The sequence below is a fragment of the Artemia franciscana genome, chromosome 10 (assembly GCF_032884065.1).
Source record: "Artemia franciscana chromosome 10, ASM3288406v1, whole genome shotgun sequence".
NCBI classification, from domain to species: domain Eukaryota; kingdom Metazoa; phylum Arthropoda; class Branchiopoda; order Anostraca; family Artemiidae; genus Artemia; species Artemia franciscana.
Genome location: NC_088872.1, coordinates 2,804,695 through 2,822,313, shown reverse-complemented (window position 1 = coordinate 2,822,313; position 17,619 = coordinate 2,804,695). Strand labels below are relative to the sequence as shown.

At 36.4% G+C, this 17,619-nt stretch overlaps 1 protein-coding gene across 8 annotated transcripts in view; it reads left to right on the top strand.

The window, feature by feature from the left end:
- The window catches only part of LOC136031654 (centrosomal protein of 290 kDa-like), a 182,882-nt gene that overhangs the window by 39,071 nt on the left and 126,192 nt on the right, over positions 1-17,619 (top strand). For 3 of the 8 annotated variants that reach the window (XR_010618552.1, XM_065711314.1, XM_065711321.1), the window contains exons 1-2: positions 4-296; positions 6,211-6,393. Coding sequence is in view for 7 of the 8 variants with exons in the window: in XM_065711314.1 (XP_065567386.1) it covers positions 264-296; positions 6,211-6,393 (216 nt within the window). In the remaining variant the exon portion in view is untranslated. Of the gene's footprint in view, positions 1-3; positions 297-6,210; positions 6,394-17,619 lie in introns of those variants that run through there. The other 5 variants (XM_065711315.1, XM_065711317.1, XM_065711318.1 and 2 more) reach the window with 2 other exon arrangements.

The following is a 17,619-nucleotide window of genomic DNA, read 5'->3' as shown; positions in this document are numbered from 1 at the left end:
CGTGAGATTCCGGTGATTAAATGCGCCGGGTTTATCTTTTCAATTATTTTGCTACAGCAGTACATTTAGTCATCGCAAAATAATGAAAGGCAATGTTTAAAATGGTAGCGGATGTAACTAACATCTGTTTCCTATAGCAAATTTTGGAATGGGGATGTGTAGAGCAATTAATATATGTTTGCGGGTTTTGGTAGTTGCTTATCAGCAGACATTATGGTCATTTTAAAGTTGTGTTTGTTCGGATTTCGGGAATAGTTTTTTTTATGTCATTTCACTCCGCTTTATCTGTGTTGTCCGTAAGTTGTTTTTTTTGCGTCAATTCTAGAATACTGCTTATTTGGATTTATTCGTTCCCTCGTCAATGCCTCGCTCTTTACGCTAAAGTTTGAATTTTGTTCTAATTCTTTAAGAATGCCCCCTGAATTAAAAAGGGTTTAATTAGAATAAATAGTTTTTTTCAAAGTTCTAAAAAAAAACCTTAGCGTAAAGAGCGGGGCATTGAAGAGGCGGTGAACCCCCTCATATACGTAATAATTTCTATTCGTTTTAAGTTTTAATTTTGCTCTTTACTTTCAGTTGAAAAACTATTTTTTTAATCTAATTTCTGATCGTTTTTTAAATAATGCTAGAAAATACGATGCCCCTTCATGGAAAATTCCCACCTCCCTGAAAAATTCCTCCATGGAAAGATCCTCGCACGTAACCTTCTCCCCCTGACCCCCTCCCCCATCATAAAAATCCCCCCGAAAACGTCTATCTACTTCCCAATAACCAATACTATATGTAAACAATGGGCAAATTTCACAACTTGCAGCCCTTCCACCGGGAGCTGTGGGGGGATTACGTCATCCTCAAAGACATATTTATTAGATTTTCGACTATGCTGAACAAAATGACTGTCTCAAAATTTTGATCGGGTGACATTGGAAAAAAATGAGCGTGGGAAGAGGCCCAGTTGCCCTCCAACTCTTTTGATCACTTAAAAAGGGCACTGGAACTTTTAATTTCCGTTCGAATGAGCCCTCTCGCAATATTTTGGGACCACTGGGTCGATAAGATCACCCTGGAAAAAAAACAGATTAACATGAATCTGTGATATTTCTTCCGGCTAAAAATACAATATTCCACATTTTTGCAGATAGGGTCTTGAAACCTCTACAGTAGAATTCTCTGATACGCTGAATCTGATGGTGTAAATTTCAGTAACATTCTATGACTTTAAGAGGGTGTTTTTCCCCTTTTTTCGAAAATAAGGCGTTCATGTATTTGAAGTCTGCATAACAATTCGACTCTTTTTATCTTATTCAATTCGACTTATTGTTATCAAAATTCCATTTTTAGAGTTTCGGTTGCTATTGAGCCAGGTCGCTCCTTACTTACAGTTCGTTACCACACATTGTTTGATATTGGTTAGATATTTTTTGTCGGTACTTATCTGTTATAGGGACCCTCTCAAGTTCTTCGTCCGTTGACGTAGAACCGGTTTCTTTCGCTAGTTTCAGGTTACCGTGAGACAAGATAAAGACAAGTGACAGAATACTACTACTACTACTACTACTAATAACTCACCAGCTACCTGAGGCCAACACAGCTACGCACGCTCCTTCTCCATGCCAATTTATTCAAAGCCTCCCTCTTTACACTCTGTTAGGAAGTTCCGATTTCCTTCAAATCTCTCTTTATGATATCCCCCCCCCAACCGCGGACGACCTGCTTTCCGTTTGGCCCTAGACGGTTCGCCGAAAAGGACAATCTTTGACAATATATCATCCTTCATCCGCAGAACGTGCCTTAGCCATCTCAAACTTACTCTCATTATAGCTTTAGAAAGCGGGATTGAACCACACTTTTCATACAGCCTACTGTTTGAAATACGGTTAGTCAGCCGAATACCCAGAACAGTCCGTAGGCAATCTCTCTGGAAAACATCTAGCAAATCTTCATCTGCTTCTCCGGAGCGCCCATGCTTCAGAGCCATACTTGACACCTGTCATCACTGTAGCTTCCAATCTTCTAATCTTGGTTTGTACACTTATCTTCCTATCCTTCAAAACTTTTAACATCTTCACTGTTCCTACCGTCTTTTTTAATATCACTTTTGTGAGGGGTCGCTATAACAGATAAGCACCCTTTTCTCTTTATTTTTTTTTAAAGATTTTATTTGTTTTAAGTTTTTTCTTTTTTGAATTGTTTTTGTTTCAGTTCTTTCTCCATTTCAACTTTGAGGCCTCCTTGTTGTAATAAGGGCGAAAGATTCTCTTGTTCATCAATTTTTTGTCCTTCTGACTGTCGACCCGTTGTTTCCAAGGTTTGCTTCTTTGATTTTGTCATGGTAGACCAATTCGGCTTTAGAAGACTTATTAATCTAGTAAATCAGATGTTTAAAATTGGATATTTTAGTCTAGTTACAAGTAAAACTCCCGAAAGACTGTCATTTCTTAACATAAACCATCTTGTCTGCTAAATTTGTCTGATTACATATGTTTTGCTATTTATTCAATTTGTGTAACTGTTCTTTAGTTTCATGTAACAGTATTTTTTCGTTGTTTAATTTTGCTCATGAGAAGAACTCTTTCTAGCGTAAAAAATAGACATCTTGGGCAAAATACGAGTTAAGTATAAGCAACGTTTCAGTAAAAAGTTAATTTTGATCTTATCTATTAGTACTTATCTATTAGCCAGTACACACTCAAAAATTTCGATCTATAAAATCAGACAATAACTGGTTTATTGCAGTTTGTTGACGGAAACAATTAGCTCCGGCTCAGTAGAAAACCAAATTGTAGTTAAATTTTGATAAATATTTAGTTGGTATTTTGGTTAGATTAGGATACATTTTGCATGCAGTGTGCTATACTTAACCCTCAGCTCCCCCCCCCTAATAGGCAAATATACAGCCCAAATTATGTATATCCTATCTATCTCTCAAGCGTCTCAGTTGTTTCTAGTTTTTACCTGTAGATCCAAAATTCTCTAATGTGTACTGGCTAATCGATAAATACCCATAGATCTTCCATGGCTTTTTATTTAAGACTGGCTCTCTAATTCTTTAGATAAAGCGATTGGAATGACTTTCTATAAAAAGAAATCTCAAAAATAAAATAATAATAACAATAAGGAGAAAAATCGCTCTTTCTATAAAATAATAATAATAATAAGGAGAATAATCGCATTAGAAGCTTTTCATGATGCTTTGTCTTACAAGTGACAGAAGCGTTTCGTGTGAACAGTATCATTATTATTTCTGGATTCAAGAGTATTGGAAACTTATAAGAGTTGAAGCTGGTTTTAGTATCGAAAAGAAAAATCACTAATGTCATCTAGTGTCTGGCGACTTTGTTTAACCCAAAACTATTGTAGACTTGTCTTTTAAGTGTTCTAAATTGTAGGGGAGAGAGTAAAGAAAACTGATTTCTGTCCCTATTAGGCCTACCAGCTTTGTAAACTAGCCTACTGAACCTTCCTATATTTTTCAAGTTGGTCTGTGTCTACTTTGTGCAGGCTTGATTTTGACTTTCATTAGACAAAAAAAACAAGTTTTTTTTAAATAAAATTAAGGAGCGATATTAAAACTTAAAACGAACAAAAATTACTCCGTATATGAAAGGGGCTTTTCCTCCTCAACGCCCCGCTCTTTACGCTAAAGTTTGACTCTTTCTCTTAACTCTACATTTTAAAACAGTAAAAAACTTTAGCGTAAAGAGCGGGGCGTTGAGGAGGAAAAGCCCCTTTCATATGCGGAGTAATTTTTGTTCGTTTTAAGTTTTAATGTCGCTCCTTACTTTTATTTTAAAAAACTTGTTTTTTTGTCTAATTTCTGGACGTTTTTTAATTAATGCATTTTTTTTATCTTGGCTCTCCACGCATAAATAATTAAAACGAAATTTGCCTATTATTTTTTTGGGGGTTAAATGGCTTTTTCATGGTTTTAATCGGAAGATTTTGAAAAAAAAGGAGCGAGAGAGGAGGCCTAGTTGCCCTCCAATTTTTTGATTACTTAAAAAGGCAACTATAACTTATAATTTTTTTACGAACGTTTTCATAAGTAAAAAATATACGTAACTTACGAATTAACTTACGTAGCGAACTTCTATATTCGTATGTTTTTATTGCGTATATGAGGGGGCTCACCCATCGTCAATACCTCGCTCTTTACACTAAAGCTTAAATTTTGTCCCAATTCCTTAAGAATGACCCCTGAATCACAAAGGCCTTAGAATAAATAGTTGAAATTACTAAAAATACTTTAGCGTAAAGAGCGAGGTATTACGAGGAGGTAAACCCCTCATATGCGTAATAATTTCTTTTCGTTTTAAGTTTTAGTGCTGCTCCTTACTTTCAGTAGAAAAATCTTTTCATATTTATTTTTTCATTGTTTTTTTTTTAAATAATGCTAGAAAATCCTGCGCCCCCTCCATTGAAAGTCTCATCCCCAATAAAACGTTCCTCCATTGAAAGATCCTCCCACGTAACCCCCCCCCTCCTTCAACTCCCACCCCAAACCAAAAAAATCCCCCTGAAAACGTCTGTACGCTTCCCAGTAACCATTACTATATGTAAACACAGGTCAAAGTTTGTAACTTGCAGCCCCTCCCACGGCGACTGCGGGGGAGTAAGTCGTCTCCAAAGACATAATTATTAGGTTATTCGACTATGGTGAATAAAATGGCTATCTCAGAATTTTGATTCGATGACTTTGGGGAAAAAATGAGCCTGCGAGGGAGCCTAGGTGCCCTCCAATTTTTTGGTCACTTAAAAAGGGCACTAGAACTTTTAATTTCCGTTAGAATGAGTCCTTTTTCGACATTCTAGGACCACTGAGTCGATACGATCACCTCTGGAAAAAAACAACTAATAAACACGCATCCGTGATGTCTTCTGGCAAAAAAGGCTAAATTCCACATTTTTGTAGAAAGTGGCTTGAAACTTCTACAGTAAGGTCGTGTGATACTCTGAATCTGATAGTGGGATTTTCTTTAAGATCGTGTGACTTTTATGGGGTATTTCCCCCTATTTTGTAAAATGAGGCAGATCTTCTCAGGCTCCTAACTTTTGACGGGTAAGACTAATCTTGATGAAACTTTTATATTTAAAATCAGCATTAAAATGCGATTCTTTTGATGTAACTATTGGCATAAAAATTCCATTTTTTAGAGTTTTGGTTACTATTGAGCCGGGTCGCTCCTTACTACAGTTCGTTACCACGAACTGTTTGATTAATTCTTGAAAAAGATACTGATTGTTTATCATTTACAGATAAATTTTACCTTCAATCTTGTTGCATTATAGATTAGTAATATAAAACATACAGTTCTTTTATTTTTTTTCTTTATTAGTGGATTTCACAGATGCTACACTGTTAATAATTTAATAGTTTTAGTCATTAAATAATCTAATCGAAATAATGAAATTATCGAAATAATAATCACTGTTTTCCCTTGTTAAAGCGCCCAAGATCCAAATCTTCTATGTATCCCATTCTCTCTAGGTTGAATGTCAATGTTTACAAAATCTTAGAAAAATATTTCCCCACCCTTTGCGCCAAAGATTAAATATCTTCTTTCTGGTCCTTTTTGGATGGTTTTACGAAATCGAGACCCAGGCCAAAATGACCCATTGCCTTCAATCGTCTGAACATAGATTATCTTTTTACAAATTTGAGGCAGTTCTCAAAGTGATCTGGGATATTTGTTCCTCTTCCTGTTTCGGGGAAATCAGGGCGAAGAGTGTAAAGATAGGGTGAAAGAAAATTGAGTGACATAAATATCTAAAGAAAGAAGAGTTAGCTGAAGAAAAGGGTGTGTCGCAAAAAAGCTCTGATAATTAAAAAAGATTGCAATATAATGGAGTCAAGAATATCATACTCTAAGGAACGGAGAGGTAGAAATTCTCGACGGAATAAAAAAAAACAAAAAAAAACTGTAACGTGAATAGGGAAAACCTCGATTACTTGCTTAAAATAACACCAAAAGGAGTATGCTACGTTGAATAGATCTGCTCATGAAGAAATTTGTTCTTTCCAGTTACAGCAAAATGAAATTGTTGCATTACCTGTTCGAGCCATTATAGGTCGGGTACGGTGTATTCTTCTTTCTCTTCTTTTATTTTTTTTTGAAAATATTTTGGACATATTTTTTTAAATTCAAAAATTCTTGATGCAAAATTCTTGTCTTTTCTTGCTTTACTTATTTATTATTATTTTTTTTTAAGGTGGATCAAAATGAATTTCGATCTCATCATTTACCAAGTCCAATGAAAACCGTCAGTGACACGTCACTGGAATTCCGAAGCTCCAAGGACGAAACCAGTGGGCTACCTCTTGTCAGAGATGAAGATATTGATGGATTTGAAAGTGTTGACCTGAAAAAATCGAAGGACCGTCAAGAAGCTTTGGTAAGATTAATATTATGTATGCTTGATACAGTAACATAAAAACATTAAATCCATTAATCAATTGTAGTTTGATCTGATTTGGTTAATCAAAATGGTTGTATGTATAATGCATTGTATCCGATTTCCTTTTTTTCCCTGACACTTTCAACTTTACTTTTTAAAACAGTAAAAAAAATTAGCGTAAAGAGTGGGGCGTTGTGGAGGGAGTAGCCCCTTTCACATACGAAGTAATTTCTGTTGGTTTTAAGTTTTAATGTCGCTCCTTACTTTCATTTTATAAAACTCGTTTTTTTATTTAATTTCAGAACGTTTTTGAATTAATGCATGTTTTGGTTTTGGCTCTCCGCAGATGAATAATTAAAATTAAATTTGCGTATTTATTTTTTTTGCTAAATGGCTTTCTCATAGTTTTGATCGAATGATTTTGAGAAAAAGGAGCAGGGGAGGAGGCCTAGTTGCCCCCTAAATTTTTTGGTTACTTAAAAAGACAACTAGAACTTTTAATTTTTTACGAACGTTTTTATTAGTAAAAGATATACGTAACTTACGAATTAGATTACGCAACCAACTTCTGTCTTCGTATGTTTTTAGTACGTATATGAAGGGGTTTACCCCCTCGTCAGTACCTCGCTCTTTACAATAAAGCTTAAATTTTGTCCCAATTCTTTAAGAATGACCGCTGAATCATTCTACGGTCTACAAAGACCGTAGAATAAATAGTTGAAATTACTAAAAATACTTTAGAGTAAAGAGGGAGGTATTAGGAGGAGGTGAACCTCATATGCGTAGTAATTTCTGTTCGTTTTAAATTTTAATGCTTCTCCTTACTTTCCCCAATCCAAAACTTCTTCATATTTAGTTTTCGATTTTTTTTTAATAATGCTAGAAAATCCTGCGCTCCCTTCATGTCAATTTTCTTCCCCCATGACAAATTCCTCCATGGAAAAGTTCCCCCAACATATCTCCCTCTTCTCAACAACTCCCCCAACCAAAAAATCCCCATGAAAACGTCTGTACACTTCCCAATAACCATTAATGTATATAGGCATTGTTCAAAGCTTGTAACTTGTAGCCCCTCCACGGGGACTGTGGGGGAGTAACTCGCCCCAAAGACATAGTTATAAGGCGTTTAGACTATGATGAATAAAATGGCTATCTCAGAATTTTTTCCGGCGACTTTGGGAAAATAATTGGCGTGGGAGGGGGCCAAGGTTCCCTCCAATTTTTTGGTCACTTAAAAAGGGCACTAGAGCTTTTCATTTCCATTAGAATGAGCCCTCTCGCAATTTTCTAGGACTGCTGGGTCGATACGATTACCCCTGACAAAAAAACAACAACAAAAACAAATAAACACACATCCTTGATCTGCCTTCTGGCAAAAAAGTCAAAATTCCACATTTTTGTAGATAAGAGCTTGAAACTTCTACAGTAGGGTACTCTGATACGCTGAATTTGATGATGTGATTTTTGTTAAGATTCTGTGACTTTTAGGGGGTGTTTTCCCGTATTTTTCCCCGTATTTTCCAAAATAAGGCAAATTTTCTCAGGCTCTTAACTTTTGATGGGTAGAACTAAACTTGATGAAACTTATATATTTCAAATCAGCATTAAAATACGATTCTTTTGATGTAGCTATTAGTATCAAAGTTCTGTTTTTTAGAGTTTTGGTTACTATTGAGTCGGGTTGCTCCCCACTACAGTTCGTTACCACGAACTGTTTGATATTTGGATTGTTCATTGGTATTGTTTTTTAAAAGTCAAAATCCAATTTGGTAAAATTTAATATTACAAAATATTAAAGGCTATTATAACAAAATTTCCAACATATCCTTCTATATGAAAAAGAAAGCGAATTTTGTCTCAATCTTTTTCTCCCTCATAGCATGCTTCAGTCTAAAGTTAGAAGCATTTGAAAGACAATTGTTAGAATAGAAAACCTAAGTTGTTCTCTGTAATCTAAGCTGGTCTTCAATCGCTGGCAGCTTTTGAGATGCTAATGAATGCGGGGGGTGGAAGGGGGGATAAAGTAGGAGAGTAGACCTTTATTGGAATCAAAATGGTCGGAAAATTTCAAGTGACAACCGTAAAACATGTTACATGTTTGATTCTGCATGAAAACAAAGCGAATTTTGTCTCAAAGTTTTATTTCTTTCATAAAATACCCCAGTCAAAAGTTGAAGCATCCAAAAGACAGATATTTGAGTCACCTGAGTCGTTCTCTGTAATCTAAGCAGTTTTTCAGTATCTTTCAGTCGCTGGTAACTCTTGACTTGACAATTGGCCTTTGGAGGGGGGAATGGGGGATAGAAGGAAAGTAGACCTTCTTTGGAGCCAAAACCGTTCCAAATCTCAAATGACAACCGTAATAAAATGTTGTAAGTTTTGCTTCTACATGAAAAAAAAAGAAGCAAAACATGTTTCATTTTTTTTCTCAGCCCTTTCCGCTCATTTTCTGTACAGTCAAGAGTGGTTATTAGATAGACCGATTTTGGATTGACCAAGTTGCTCCATGTGAAATTGGCCCATTTTCTTTTTATCGCTTACAACTCTTGGCTCTTAATTTATCCAAAATTATAATTTTGACCAAACATGCTTAATCCTTGTGGATACCCAATACACAGCATTTTACATAGGCTATCCATTTCCCATTTTGGAGCTACTTATGTTTTTAATTGTCCGCAACCGCTCATGAACATATTAAAAAAGTTAACTTGTTTAAAACAAAGTACTTGTTTTCTGAGAATTTCACCACTGTCAAGATAAATGGTCCGCCTGTCTAAAGCTTGTGCAGATGTGAACATAATCGTTTAACAGCTGGAATTTTATTGCCGATTTCCTGAGTTGACATAGAAGTCCAATTTATCCGCACTTATGTAGTTTGTGATGACGGAGGATATCATGTCACTTACAGATCGATCAGCTCCTTTTATCTTACAAAAATAAGTAACAGTCTAATTAACTGGAGGTTTATGTACCAATCTATCAGTATATTATGCTTGGTAGAATTCAAACGCCATGGAATCACAGGGGTAATCTATGGGAGAGCATAAAAAAAAATGGGATGGCTGTTTTTATGGCACTTGGTCTGTCTGTCTCGGTTTCGCTAGTTTAGGCACTTCCAGATAAGGTAGGACGATGAAATTTGGTAGGCTTATCAGGAACCAGACCAGATTAAATTAAAAATAGTCGTTTCCCTGATTCGCCCATCTGGGGGGGGGGGGGTGTGAGTTGAAGGTTAATTTGGAAAAATTAGAAAAAAAAGTATTTTTAACTTACGAAGGGGTGAGCGGATCTTAATGACATTTCATGTTTAGAAGGATATCGTGTCTCAGAGCTCTTATTTTAAATCCCGACTGAATCCGGTGACATTGGGGGTAGTTAGGGGGGCACCTAAAATCTTGGAAAATGCTTACAGTGGAGGGAACGGGATGAAACTTGGTGGGAAAAAATAAGCACAAGTCCTAGATGCATGTTTGACATAACGGGAACGGATTTGCTCTCTTTGGGGGAGTTGGGGGGGGGTAATACTGAAAAATGAGGTATTTTTAACTTACGAAGGGGTGATCGGATCTTAATGAAATTTCATATTCAGAAGGATCTCATAACTCAGATCTCTTTTTTAAATCCCGACCGGATCCAGTGTCATATGCGGGAGGGGGGGACTGGGAATCTTGGAAAACGCTTAAAGCGGAGAGATCAGGATGAAACTTGATGGGAAGAAGAAGCAGAAGTCCAAGATACGTGACTGACATAACCGGACCAGACTCGATCTCTTTGGTGGAGGTAGAGGGGGGGGGGAGTAATTCGGAAAAATTAGAAAAAAATGAGGTATTTGTAACTCACGAACAGATCTTAATGAAATTTGATATTTAGAAGGATCTTGTGCTTTAGAGCTCTCACTTTAAATGCCGACCAGATCTGGTGACATTGGGGGGGGATTTGGAGGGGGAAACCGGAATTCTTGGAAAACGCGAAAATTGAAGTATCTTTATCTTACGAATGAGTGATGGGACCTTAATGAAACTTGATATATAGAAGAATCTTATGTCTCAGATGCTTCATTTTCAATTCGAATTCGATCCGGGAACATAGAGGGCTGGAGGAGGGAAACAGAAATCTTGGAAAACGTTTAAACGTTTAGAGTGGAGAGATCGGGATGAAACTTGATGGCAAGAATAAGTACAAGTTCTAGATACGTGATTGACATAATTAGAATGGTGCTTCTGGACATGCTAGGACGATGAAAATTGGTAGGCGTGCCAGGGACCTGCACAAATTGACTTGATAACAGTCGTTTCTGTGATTCGACCATCTGGGGGGCTGGAGGGAGAGGAAAAATTGAAAAAATTAGAGGGTATTTTTAGCTTACGAATGGGTGACCGGATTTTACTGAAATTTGATATTTAGAAGGAACTCATGTCTCAGAGCTCTTATTTTAAATCCCGACCAGATCTGGTGACATTGGGGGGAGTTGGAGGGGGAACCGGGAATCTTGGAAAACGCTTAGAGTGTACAGATTGGGATGAAACTTGGTGGGTTGAATAAGAAAATGTCGTAGATACGTAATTGACGTCACTGGACTGGATCCGCTGTCTTTTAGGCAGTTAGGGGGGGGTGCAGTGCTTTGTCGAGTTTGGTGCCTCTGGACGTGCTAGGACGATAAAAATTGGTAGGCGTGTCAGAAACCTGCACAAATTGACTTGATAAAGTTGTTTTCCCAGATTCGACCATCTAGAGGGCTGAAGAGAGAGAAAAAAATAGAAAAAAATGAGGTATTTTTAACTTACGAGTGGGTGATCGGATCTTAATGAATTTTGGTATTGAGAAGGACCTCGTGTCTCAGAGCTCTTATTTGACATCCCGACCGGCATTAAGCCTCTAATTTTACTTTTAAATCAATCTATTAATTTTTAGAATTTTTATAGAGCTCATACCAGAAGAGCTTTTGGCTCTTCCGACCTCGTCATAAGTGCCATATAAGCTCTTAGCTCTTGTTCATGTAATAGCGTGTTTTTGTTTTTAATTGATGGAAATGTTTATCATAGTCTTTTAATATTTATCATGAACCCATTTAACCATTGAAAAAAAAATATACAAAATCAGATTTCTGCTTAGAAAAACTAATGTATTGACTTCTAAACCTCGGAGCATGTCTCATTTACAGTATTTCCCTTTGAATTTTCAACAACTTCTTTGTTTCTCTTACTTTATTTTTGGGAACGTTTTTTAAAAAAACGTTATTTTATTTTGGGAACGTTTTTCCATTTTGGACAACTTCACTTCGCCAAGTCGTTTCAGGAGTTGCGGAATTACAGTGTTGCTGAAGTATTTCTTTTTTAATCTTGGAATTTTGGTGCCATTAGTAAAACTTCTCTGCATTATAGAGCTGAAATGATTTTCCTATCTCAAAATATTCTATTCTTCTGTGGCTTATCGCTTCTTTTTTTTTATATTCATGTAGTCCCCCCTGAATAATTAAACAGTACAAAGTATTGCTTTGGTTCTATTGTCTGTGTCTTTTTTCTGTCGAGAAGATAATGGATGCTGTGTTTGTAAACACTCGAATTGTGTTACTTGGTCGTGCTCAACTGGCACAAAGGTTTCAGCCCTTGGGAGAAACATATTTTTTCTGAGGTTTGAAGGGTTAACGTCAGAAAAAGTGTATTTTTAAGTCACTATTGTTTAATTTTTTTGAAACTGGGTCCTCTGGACCGATATCAGATCTTTTTCCACTGTCCCTTTGTGTATATATGTGGTCGCACGCATATATCAACGAATCTCTTCTATCTACTCCTTGTGTAGCAACTTTGAAATTGTCGCTCCGTTGAGCCGAACCCAAATTTAATTGTAATTTTCAACAGTTAATAAAGTGCAAAGTTTTCTGGTACATTATATAAAAATCTTTTGTTAAACACAAATAACATCAGAAACCTAAAAATGAAAAAAATTCCCTCTTATAAACCAGTTTAATAAAGATGTACTTGCAGAACACGAATTGGATGATATTTCCGCGTTTCCACAACCGTGAATGAAAAAAGAAGGTTCAGCCTTTAGGTCGTTTTTATGGAACTTGGTATTAACCAAGTGACATATAGCAATCGCCAATTCTGTCGGTCTGTCGGTCCCGGTTTTGCTACTTTAGGCACTTCCAGGTAAGCTAGGACGATGAAATTTGGCAAGCGTAGCAGGGACGGGACCAGCTTAAATTATAAATAGTCATTTTCCCAATTTGACCATCTGGGGGAGTGGGGGGCCGGTTAATTTGAAAAAAATAGAAAAATTGAAGTATTTTTGACTTACGAACTGTTGATCAGATCTTAATGAAATTTGATGTTTGGAAGGATATCGTGTCTCAGAGCTGTTATTTTAAATCCCGACCGGATCTGATGACATTGGGGGGATATGGGAGGGGGAAACCTAAAATCTTGGAAAACACTTAGAGTGGAGGGATCGGGTTGAAACTTGGTGGGAAAAATAAGCACAAGTCCTAGATACATGATTGACATAACCGGAACAGATCCGCTCTCTTTGGGGTGGTTGGGGGTGGGGGGTAATTCTGAAAAATTAGAAAAAATGATGTATTTTTAACTTACGAACGGGTGATCGGATCTCAATGAAATTTGATATTTAGAAGGATATCGTGTCTCAGAGCTCTTATTTTAAACCCGACCTGATCCGGTGACATTGGAGGGGGAGTTGGGAGGGGGATACCTAAAACTTTGAAAACACTTAGAGTGGAGGGATTGGGATGAAACTTGGTGGGAAAAATAAGCACAAGTCCTAGATACATGATTGACATAACCGGAATCCGATATCTTTAGGGTAGTTGGGGGAGGGGTTAATTCTGAAAAATTAGAAAAAAGAGGTATTTTTAACTTACGAACGGGTGATCGGATCTCAATGAAATTTGATATTTAGAAGGATATCGTGTCTCAAACCTCTTATTTTAAATCCTGACCGGATCTGGTGACATTGGGGGAGGTTTGGGGTGGGGAACCTAAAATCATGGAAAACGCTTAGATTGGAGGGATCGGGATGAAACTTGGTGGGGAAAATAAGAGCAGAAGTCTTACATACATGATTTACATAATTGGAACGGATCCGCTCTATTGGGGGGGGGGCTAATTCTGAAAAATAAGAAAAAATTACGTATTTTTAACTTACGAAGGAGTGATCGGATCTTCATGAAACTTCATATTTAGAAGGACCTTGTAACTCAGATCTCTTATTTTAAATGTCAACCGGATCAAGCGTAATTGGGTGGGGGGGTAGTTGGGGGGACCGGAAATCTTAGAAAATAATTAAAGCGGTGAGATCAGGATAAAACTGGATGGGAAGAATAGAAACCTGTCTAAGATACGTGACTGACATAACCGGACCGGATCTGCTCTCTTTGGTGGAATTGGGGGGGGGGGGGTAATTTCGAAAATTGAGGTATTTGTAACTTACGAAAGGGTGACCAGATCTTAATGAAATTTGATATTTAGAAGGATCTTGTGCTTTAAAGTTCTAATTTTAAATTCCTACCAGATCCGGTGACATTGGAGGGAGTTGGAGGGGGAAACCGGAATTCTTGGAAAACGTGAAAATTGGGGTATTTTTATCTTACGAATAGATGATCGGATCTTAATGAAATTTGATTTTTAGAAGGAATTCATGTCTCAGAGCTCCTATTTCAAATCCCAACAAGATCTTTTGACATTGGGGGGAGTTGGAGGGGGAAATCTTGGAAAAACACTTGGAGTGGAGGAATCGGGATGTAGCTTGGTGGATAGAATAAACAAATGTCCTTGATACGTGATTGACAGAATCGTACTGGATTCGCTCTCTTTGGGGGAGTTGGGGGGAGGGGTTCAGTGATTTGGCGAGTTTGGTGCTTCTGGACGTGCTAGGACGATTAAAATTGGTAGGCGTGTCAGGGAGCTGAACAATTTGACTCGATAAAGTCGTTTTCCCAGATTCGACCATCTGGGGCTAAAGGGAGAGGAAAAATTAGAAAAATTTAGGTATTTATAACTTACGAGTGGGTGATCGGATCTTAATGAATTTTGATATTTAGAAGGACATCGTGACTCAGAGCTCTTATTTTAAATCCTGACCGGCATTAAGCCTCTTATTTTCCTTTTTAAATCAATCTATTGATTCATAGAATTTTGTTAGAGCTCATACCATATGATCTCTTGGCTCTTAGCTCTTCTCGCCTCGTCACAAGTGCCATATGAGCTCTTAGCTCTTGTTTAGATGTATGTTAATATCAAGCACGGTGGTATCAATTAGCCGAAAATCGTCCCGTTGTGTAGGCGTTTAGCTCACACAGCGTTAAGAAAATTAGCCACTTTGAAATAATTAAACCGTTTTTAAATCAGTCTATATATTTGAACCTCTATAATTTGAACTAAGCGGTATTACATTTTCGATGTAAAAAAAAAAACAATTGTGAATCAGCTTAAAATCTCGAATTTCTGATGACTAAAGCCTTCAGTATTTTAACGGTTGGAAGATCAGCGAGATTTTAGTTTGCTCACTGCTTATTTGTGGTCTCACGACCATATTTTTTTGTACGTCCGGCTCCATAGTGGAACGAACCTTCATTTCAAGGACAATAACAGTACTCTCTTCTGATAACTTGCCTTTTAGCAGAAATTTTGAAATCAATTCAGTCTATTGTTATACGAGAAGTCAATATTGTTAGTGCTTTAATCCTTCTTTTGAAATAACAAGCAACATTTTGACTTTGTCTCAATTTTTCTTTTTTAATGTATAGTAAAAAATTGATTAAACAAATCTTTCAACTTAAAAAAATATATTTAATCTTCAGTTAAGTTTAAACAATGCTCTAGCCTTTTATTAGGTTTTAGGAACGGCAACAACTCCCTTCAGTCTGATAATTTGCGTTCATTTAAGTTTGGCTTCGTTTTTTTCATTGGAATTTCTATTTGTTTTTCATTTGGTATCTTATATCACTTAATATCTGTTCGTCTTATATAACCTAATTGAGCGATAGATGCGCACAAGCTCTGTTATCTTCCAGGAATATTCTAATTGGCCAATGTTTACTAGATTTTAGATATAAAATAAAAACAATCGAACAGTACCAAAATTCCGTTTTTTTTTTAATTTATTTATTTTATTCCTGTCAGCATATTCTGTATTGCCGTTGCCAAGGCGGTCTTGACTGCCGTATTATTGGAGTGGTATATAATGACTGTATATGTTTGAACTGAGGGGGTACTGAAATTCATAAATCACGTACATCAGTTGGCGCGTGCCAAACATGATAAAATCGTGCCAAGCGTTGCAGGGACTGAACCCCGCGTGGTGGAACTCTGCTGCCCACGTTGCACTCTGAGATGTACACCAGGTAATGGAAAGTGACTGACCTCTCGGTTTGAACAATAGTATATTTGCAAGAAGATACTAACCTTTTTAATCTGTGATTGTTTGCCAATTTCCTGAAGTAAATAGGCCTATCTAGCGATCGACATGGGCTGGTTCTGCCATTAACATTTGATAAGAAAAAAAAGAGCCGCTCTATCTGCTTCTTTATCTTTTGTTTATCCAATTTCCCTTTGAAAAAATATGGCGTCAAATTTAACCAATTGATTATTGAAAGATGTTTAAGCCTGGACACAGCAAAAGAAACAAAAATCGCAGATGTTCATCTTAACCATGTCACCTCGCAAATATTCTAAATGTTCACGAAGAGACGCTGATATGAATTCTTATACATGAAGAATTATTTGATGATTGAATTTGAGGGTAGCTAGTTTGATGATTGAATTTGAGGGTAGCTATTATAGTTTATTGTAGAGGATAAAATGCTTGGGTTCTTGTTAATTTTTCGTAACACACTCAAGTTCTTGATCCAAATGTAAGATCTAAGAAAACCAGTTTCTTAGCCACAAAGACAAGTGACGGATGACAGAATGCGTTGGACTAATATAATTTGGGCTATATATTTCCACATTATTGAAGTATAGCGGGTCTGTATGCAAAATGTGTTAGCTACAATTATTGTGCATATTATGAAATGAATACCCTCTTATTTATGTATATCACTTTCTATCAAGTAAAAAAAAAATCAATGGAGAGGCATTGCTGTTTACGAAAGTGCTTGTTGCAGATGTAATTTACATATTGGAAATACTCCTTCACTCCAGGTATTTCCTTGCGTAAATCTAAAACACAAGAGCTTTTGTTAGTATATTTTTTTTCTCTGTATCAGTTAAAAGATACATGTATTATTTATATATTCTTATTTTGTCCTATTTACGGTTCAATTTGCATAACCCAAGTGCACTTCGTTGATAGCATTTGTTTTTATGCAAAATGTGTTAGCTACAATTATTCTGCATATTGAAGTAAATACCTCCTTATCTGTTTATATTATTTTCTATCAAGTAAAAAATAAATAAATGCAGAGGCATTGCTGTTTATGAAAGTGCTTGTTGCAGATGTAATTTACATTATGGAAATACTCCTTCTTCACTCCAGGTATTTCTTTACGTAAATCTAAAACACCAGAGCTTTTGTTAGTATATTTTTTATTCTGTGTATTAGTTGAAAGATACACATTATTTATATGTTCTTATTTTGTCCCATTTACGACTCAATTTGCATAAGCCAACTGCAATTCTTTAAGAGGATTTGTTTTTTCTAATTTGAACAGCCCAAACAGCAAACAGGGGGAATATTAGCCCTTTCGGTCACCATGACCTGAGCTGAAGATTTCACACTTTGATTTTTACTTGCCCTGCCCATGGCAGCGATGCACAAGCATGACCTCTAAAGGAGAAGGTGATGCAAAATTACTGGCAACTTTTTAGATGACCTTTCCAAATTTTGCTTTTTAACAGTATTGGAAAGTTATTTATCGTCAATACCTCCAGCAATGTGTAAATATATAGCCCAAATTACACAAGTCCAATACATTCTGTCACCTAAGTATGAAACCGGCTTTTATAGACCTACAGATCAAAATTCTTGAGTGTGTTCGGAATAATTAACTAATATCAATAGATGATAGTATGTAGATTCAATAAAAAAAACAAGTTTTTTGAAATGAAAGTAAGGAGCGACATCAAAACTTAAAACGAACAGAAATTACTCCTTATATGAAAGGGGATTTTCTTCCTCGACACCCCGCCCTTTATGCTAAAGTTTTTTATTGTTTTAAAAAGTAGAGTTGCGAGAAAGAGTCAAACTTTAGCGAAAGGAGCGGGGTGT